Here is a 7,953-nt window from a genome sequence, read left to right on the forward strand (position 1 = left end):
TCAGGTTTTGGCATCTTTTCAAGGAATCACCAATATTTTGGAACACAAAATGGAGATCAGTACACCTCACTCTAATTTGGGCACTGCTGAAGTATAATGCGTCACCATGAGAATGTCTTGGTTCAATGAGTCACAGCTTCTGCAATCACATTAAGAACAAAATATGCCAGGGGGATTGTCTTTGCTTCCACTGATTCTTTCTGGAGAACTTTACAATATCATACATTAAATATCTGCTTCATATATCTTCCTTAATGAAATGCAATAGATTGTTTCAGGTATAAAAGCTGTCAAAATCAATTGCAAATATTTCCACTCACTTTTCTAAACACTGGAAAGCCAAATAAATTTTAATTAATTTATATCAATGGCTTTCAGAATCAGGTATCAACTACTCTATTATTTTTTATTTAACAGTACAACTATTGAACATATAGATCAATACTCGATATTAAGCAATCTGCTATGAAAGCCTAATTAAACACTGATAAATAGCAACAATTCTATAAGCACAAGGCAAAACAAAGGCTTTGATTTGTAGCTTTATTATAAACTACAGATGAAAATCACAATATGCCAGATATTAAGCAGTCTCCTCTTTGGCAATACGGTCTTTCTTGAGTGGTCCCTGAAAAGAGGAGGAAAAAAAATCTCAATTTACATAGTAAGAACAATACTAGTTAAGGATACTTTAGGTGGGGTTTTTCCTTTTTGGAAGAGACAGAAAATACTCCATTGAACAGCAATTAGTGAGAAACTGTTGCCACCTACTGGACACCTGATGTAGCAATGTTTGAAGTTTAGTCATGTGGCTAAGTGAACTACATTGGGGTCCCCAACCTATGGTCTGCGGCCTGGGAACAGGCTCTTGGCCAGCAGGCCACAAAAATGGCTGGCCGGTGCATACATGTATGGGCCTGCATTCCCGCCCTCCCATGCCTGCAGCCCAGTTTGCACATGCAAACGAGAATGCTAGTTGCGGCAGGTGTCTACAGCCTGTTTGCGCATGCGCCACTAGCCCGGGTGGTTTGCACGGCCTGTTTGCGCATGCATGAACCGGCCACTGTCATGGGGGTGCGCAGCTGTTTGTGCATGCGCACAGTGCCAGCGCATGCACAAATGGGGCTGTGTATGGCCCCTTGCACCAATTTTGAAGCTGCTCTCCTTCCCTCCGGTCCATGAGCCCAGAAAGGTTGGAGACCTCTGAACTACATCTAATGTATTTTGGTTTTGGAGATTTTTAAATATGCTGGATGGAGTCCTGTAAAAACAACTTCAGCAATTATATTTACAAAGCAAAGTTTAATATATTTACACCTCCAATAATTAAAATATTGGAGGTGTAAATGTGTTAAACTTGTCAAGGATGGGAAAGAGAATAAATTTGCTTTGGGAATTGGACCAAATCAATTCCCATTTAAGATCTCAAACTTGTGTAGGTTCCTTTAAATAAATCTGTGGTAAGAGTTTTAAAGACAAACTCTTAAAAATGTAATTAATTTTTAATTTTGCACATAGCCCAGAGAACCTTAATATGAAATGGGCATGCAAAGTATACATACAGCTCTCAATTCTTAAAATTATGAAAACTATGGAAAAAGTTCAAAGAAAAAGTAGCCAACAAATAGGCTTTGTCTCCCCCATAAAGCCTTTGCAAATCCAAAAATGAAAAACCTAAATCAAGTATAACTGTACAGAGTTGAGTTTTCAGGTATGGAACCATTTCCGTCCTCCTGTCAAAATTTAAGTTATGCACTATCATACAGAAATGGTAAGAAATCCATATGGGCATCTATTCCAGATAATCTTCATTAGAGTAACAATATAGCTTCCAATTTATATTAAATCCTTATCAATGATGAAAGCAGAATTTAAGTCACAACTCATCTAGGTAACAAATTTTATACAAGCCTTGATTATTGTCTCAACAGTTACTCTATTGCTTCTGTACACTATGGAATGAATAATGCTGTAGATACAGTAAGAAAAAGGCACAAAAAAGGACAAAGTAAAACTATTATTTAAGGCAACACATTGAAAGGAAATAATTCTTACCATGAAAGCTTTCTTCTCTTCTGCTGTCTGGAAACGGCCATGGCCAAATTTGGAAGTAGTATCAATAAACTTCAGGACAATCTTCTCCAGGGCCCGACGTTTGGTCTGCACAAGCAAGGACTACATAGGAAAGTGGAAAGGATTAGGAAAAAAAACGATTTAACAGTCAATTTGGAAATCTCATTAGCCCTATTCAAAACTTTTACAACAAACCTACAGCTTCCAGCAAACCTACAGATCTTAAAGAGCTCTCCAATTCTTGGCTACAACTTCCAGAATTCTAGATAGCATAGCTCCTGGATGTACATTACAGGAAACACAGGAATCCAGATTAGAAAGAACTGGATAATATGCTACATATGCAAACTGTTTAGAAACTGCTTGATGCTATTTGAGTGCTCCACTGAATCCTAGTTGAAGAGAAATGAATTCAGACAGAAACTTACAAGAAGTGAGCAACCTGACTGCTTTCATACTTAAATCAGGTTTTTTTTTTTGGTTGCAGACATGATTAGAATTAAACTATGTAAGTCGGTTACTATCTGACTAGGTTGTTTCTGCAGATGGTAAATACTTGTTGGAAAAATCTGACTTTCTGGACAGGGAAGCAGAGGAACTTCAGCATCAACCACCAATGTCTTTGAAACACTCACCTTGCGCAGAGTGAGAACTCTCTTCTTGGTCCCAACAACACATCCTTTCAACATAATGAAATCATTGGTAACTTCACCATAATGGACAAATCCACCCTGTGTGGTAAGGAAGCAATATTTTAAGTTAAGCCAGTTTCCCTTATTTTAGAATCTATTCTGTGATTCTAACAAAAACTCAACTGATTAGGTTTTTTTTTTCAAGGCAAAGGTTCCTCCAGAGTAAGCAATGATCAAACAAAAACTACCAAAACACATTCTAAGGAAAAGGAATAAAAACTATTATAGTACAGATCCAACAGTACTGAACACCATTCTGCTTCATTAAAACATGGTTACCCTATCATTACTACTCAAGTTTGCTTAATTTCCAACTTTTAAACACAACTCACCAGAGGGTTAATGCTCTTGTCAGATTGATCATATTCTGTTGAAGCATTGTTTTTTATTAGCTTGCCATCTTTGATCTGGTAACCTTGTCCAATCTTGTAGATCTAAAAGAATACACAGCAAAGAAGGTTCATCAATACTGAAACAGTTTCTGAAAAACAGTACATACTCATTATTTGTTACCCTGCCATGTAGGTAAAAGACTATACTTTTTGTTCCAAGTATTCTGTGTGCCTGTCAGCAAATGCTGAGTGATAACCGCAAACTAAAATGCAGCTGAAAGTTGTACTATCATTTGTGGACTGCTGATAAACATCCATTGGATTTTTTTTCTGCCAATTGCCAGACAAGATTTGACACTAACCAAACATTTTACACACATTCTACAATATGTAGAATTAAATTTCTTCTACAGCAATTTAACAGTGACACTGCACTGCAACTCTTCAATTAACGTCAGCTGTCTTATGCTTTTCAAAATTATGAATCCAAACCCACTCAATAGGCCAGTATTCTCCCCAAACCAAACAGAAGCTTTTAAAGTAGAAGTAATGGTATTTCAAATATTTCAACTCATATTAACAGTGAGTACAGCCAATGCCAAGGGACTGTGGGAATAATGCTTCAACCTGGGGGTGGGTACCAACTGTTAAAGCACACCCACCTTTTTATTGATTTCTGTACGATGATGGTACCCTTTCTGACCAGCACGAGCCACAGAGAAAGCCACACGAGCAGGATGCCATGCACCAATGCAAGCTACTTTACGTAGACCCCTATGAGTTTTGCGGGGCAATTTTTTTGTATGCCATCGGCTAGTGACTCCTAAAAAGAACACAGAACTTGTCAAGTTATTCTGTTATTAGTTCTTTGAAGAGAAATACTAAAAACAAAAGTAAACTACCCAGGAAGCCTCTGCAGTTATCTTCTACTGACCACCCTGTTTCCCTTTTATCCTTCATTATGATGATGCTCTCAGAAGGAAGGCAGCATGGAATAACTCCTCATGGGTCTCAGGCACTGTGCCCAGTGCACATTCCATGTCCTCATCACTGAGCGGTAGTTTATTGCAGATCAATTTGCTCTCCTTGTCACAAAGTCAAAAGTTACCCCCAAACCTACATAATTTGAAAAAACCATCCTTACTATAGTTTTACCTAAACTAAGAGTTACCTTTATATCCCTTGCCCTTAGTGACTCCAATGACATCTATCATTTCATCCTGGCCAAAGACGGTGGACACAGGCACCTGCTGTTCCAGCTTTCCTCGGGCCCATTCCACCTTCTCAGCTACGGTGCCACCATTCACCTGGATCTCCATCAGGTGAGATTTCTTTTGTCGGAGTGGAAGCATGCGCATCTGAGGGACCAACAGAAGTAAATATGATTCAGTTTGTACTAGATGCTTCATTTTATTCATCTGTGAATTTTTCCTGCCATCAGATTAACATCTTCAATGAAATCATCCAAAAATGAACAATGTTTGTTCTAATAAAGCTGTGTGCTAAAAAGCAAAAATAAAAAAGCACCAGCATTACCAACTACTTTTTGTTTCTAAAATTGATGAACAGTTTGATTATAAGCAAAACCCAGATGATTAACAGGCAGAAGAACAAGTAACAAATACACCATGTGAATGAAATACTCAATAAAATTGAAACCCTTCAGGGAAGTCAAATAAAATTTAACAATGAAGTGTCCATTAGGACAATTTAGTTCCTATAGAACAGATGGCAACTCTACTTTACAAAGTGTTTAGTAATATTAGAAGTTAAGCAGTTTATAATTTAAAAATAGCAATAACAGCAGCAATTCCTTGGATAAGACTTCAGTGTCTGTAAATCTATGTGTGGAAGGAACACAGGTTAAGTACTCACCTGAGTATGGGCAATAACCCTGATGACCTGGCAATACTTCTTCATGCTGTTGAAGTCTTTCTCCAGCTGTTTCTTGCCTTCTTCATCCTGCCACTTCTTGCAGTACTTGGTAAAGGCCTTCTTCTTGGACTTATGCCTTCAAGGAGCAGAGCACAGAGGGGGATTGGCACAGTCCTTCATCAGCCCACCCAGGGAGGTGGCCGAGTGGAAGAAACCGCCAGGGGGTTGAATAGGCTCATTGCCATTGCTTCTAAGGAGTCTTCCACTGGCAAGCGGAGCCTGGAGCTCATCAGACAGTGGCCAAACTGCCAATGCTGAGCGGAGCTGCCACAAATGCCAAAGAACATTAGTATGTACAGAAATAATCTTGCCTTACATGCCAGGTTCACTTTAACATGAACTTCTTGTATGTATAAGTGGGAACTGCACTTCATACGCAAGACTCCAAATGTGCTAGTGAAAATAATTTCCTGAATTATCACTCATTTACCAATTATATGTCAGAAATTCTTGAATTACACCACCCCGATGATAGAAACTACACTCAGTACACTCGACAATCAGCAACAAACGCCAAAGGCGATTCCTTATGTCCGCCCGTCGAGAAAATCATCATGTGTAGCGCAGATACTGAATGTTTCATTTCTAAATCTTAAAGGGAACAAATCCTCCAGTATAGCTTTCAGTGCTCTAGTTCCAGACTGAGATTGTGTAATCCCTGCCAGAAGTACCATATAGCCAAATCTAATAAACTTTGTACTTTCCCACATAAGAAAATTCAGTTATCATACCAGTTCTTGTAGAAACGACGCTTGCACTCATCACTGATGTGCTCCGCAAACACAGTCTTGAAGGTGCGAAGGCCACGGGGAGTTTGCACATAGCCAACAATCCCAACGATGACCATAGGTGGGGTTTCCACCACAGTAACTGCTTCCACAACTTCTTTCTTGTTCACCTCTGTGAATCAGATGTTACTTAAGTTTTCCTTAAAGCACCAAGTTTTGTTTTCTTATAATTAATGGAAAATGCAAAAGGTACACCTAGAAATAATCTAATCCTTCAGTTCTGCAAGTTATTTTTTTTATTTATAAAATTTATAGGCTGCCCATTTTAACTCAAATTAAACTCCTTAATGCAAACTACCATGGGGAACCCAGTGGGGATTAAAAGATGTTTTCTTATATCTATACAAAAGCCAAACCATTACACAATCAGAAAGAGAAGATAGAACACATCAGACTTCCCAACTGTACTCCAACTGCAGTCTGACTGGCTAAGCAACTTAACTACAGTCTCCATTAGAAATATGAGTCATTTTGATGCTATGTCTTAATGATATACATCTTAAGCACTAGTGGCAAACACCAGTTTCACTCCCCTCTCCCCAATTTCCCATCCACAGAGTAAAGGAATACTTACTGGACCCAACTCTATCAACTTCTCGGACAATGTGGGTCATGCCTGCCTTGTATCCAAGAAATGCAGTGAGATGGATAGGCTGGCTAGGATTATCTTTAGGAAAGCTCTTCACTTTTCCTCGATGGCGAGAACTACGTTTGCGTGGCAGAAAGCCCAAAGAGCCATGCCTAGGAGCTGAAAATTTGCGATGTGACTAGGAAAAAAAAAATATCTTGAAACAAACCTCCACTGAACAAGAAAGGTTGTATTACACTCATTAAAATCCTTCCCCTAAAATAATTTAAGGTTTAAGATATAAATACAAGCATTATACTCCCAGGACTGTTACTACCCCATACGTTTATACATATTACTTCAAAAGAATCACTTCTATTATTTTTATTAGGTATAATAGTTTACTTTTGGTGGGCAAGAATTGCATAGATCTGTTTTTCTCATCCCTATGAAGAGAGTATGTGGATAGCTTTAGAAAGAATCGTAATCACATTCAAAATCGAGATCCCCCCCATGTGTTACAATTCTATTGTAAGAAAAACAGATAACCCTACAGGGTTTTACATATTTAATCATTCTAAAGGACAGTGAGTTAACTCTTGGGCAAGTAACTGGGGCTTTAGTCAGGCAAACAATATCCCATCACGGTACAGCATTGCCAATAATATTCATACAACTGAAAGAAAACCTTATTCTCCACTAATCCCATCCATTAATGGACGGATTCAGTAAACACAGAAATAACCTTATTTAAAGGCTTTAAGTCCTGCGACTTACTTTCCACGTGGCCCTGGGAAATAAGCTAGGCCCTAATTCGAATAGCTGCATTATATCCTGAATAACTAGGCCAGGTTCTTCATACAACCCAGCCAGCCTCCATAAAGGAATGTCGTAATTTAAATCCTCAAGTCTGTGTGTTTAAAGGGAGAAAGAACTAGTTATTTGACAGTAGGCCAATTCTTAGAACCTTAATAGGCCCGGGTCTGTCATCCAATGATGACATAGGAATTCCCAAAATACTTATCGGGGTACCTTTGATCAAATATGAGTAAGAAAACCCTGGCTTTTTACACTTAAGAGACACCCTCGAAGCGATGGCAGTAGATTACACATCGCAGACCCCACTCAACCACCTACCATTTTCTCTCCGAACCGATGCAGAAGGAAAGACAAAGGACGCGCATGCGCTATTTATCTCCTTTTCGCGGGGAGTTACGCCGCAACGCCTTTCTGGTCTTTTGCGCATGCGCCTTTTAAATCATTCGTAGAAATATCGCGAGGAAGGAAGTGATACCGTTGATTGTGGGGCGGAACTACCGGTGCTGAAAGAGGTTCAATAACGTCAGGAGACGGGCTTGCAAAGCGAAGGACCAATTAGGAATGTAATTCGTATCAAAGCTGACGGAATCAATCTCTTAGAAAATTATGTCTTGGTCTTAATCGTGCGGTGGGGGCCCTCCAAGACAGTCTCAGCTTCTCATGTGGTCCCTTGGGAAAATTAATTGTCCACCCCGATCTAGCTCAACAAAAAGTTCCAAGACCCAGCCCAAACCTGCAAGCTCAGA

General features: G+C 39.1%; 1 protein-coding gene and 2 non-coding genes across 3 annotated transcripts; all 3 read right to left on the reverse strand.

Annotated features, from left to right (window-relative positions):
• Positions 1 to 526: 526 nt before the first annotated feature.
• Positions 527 to 7,668, reverse strand: RPL3 (ribosomal protein L3). Its single transcript, XM_039335495.1, has 10 exons — positions 7,526 to 7,668; positions 6,395 to 6,587; positions 5,764 to 5,932; positions 4,973 to 5,108; positions 4,269 to 4,455; positions 3,760 to 3,920; positions 3,098 to 3,199; positions 2,709 to 2,804; positions 2,056 to 2,175; positions 527 to 628 (listed from the first exon to the last, which is right to left on the reverse strand). The coding sequence occupies exons 1-10, from the start codon at positions 7,526 to 7,528 to the stop codon at positions 584 to 586; spliced, it is 1,212 nt and encodes a 403-aa protein (XP_039191429.1). The 5' UTR covers positions 7,529 to 7,668; the 3' UTR covers positions 527 to 583.
• LOC120304732 lies at positions 4,064 to 4,156 on the reverse strand. Its single transcript, XR_005555811.1, has one exon. It is a non-coding gene; the product is annotated as a small nucleolar RNA U83B (small nucleolar RNA).
• Positions 5,109 to 5,158, reverse strand: LOC120304733. The gene has a single exon (XR_005555812.1). It is a non-coding gene; the product is annotated as a small nucleolar RNA U82P (small nucleolar RNA).
• Positions 7,669 to 7,953: the final 285 nt, after the last annotated feature.

The sequence above is a fragment of the Crotalus tigris genome, unplaced genomic scaffold, assembly GCF_016545835.1.
Source record: "Crotalus tigris isolate CLP2741 ecotype Arizona unplaced genomic scaffold, ASM1654583v1 scf7180000017644.4837335, whole genome shotgun sequence".
NCBI classification, from domain to species: Eukaryota; Metazoa; Chordata; class Lepidosauria; order Squamata; family Viperidae; genus Crotalus; species Crotalus tigris.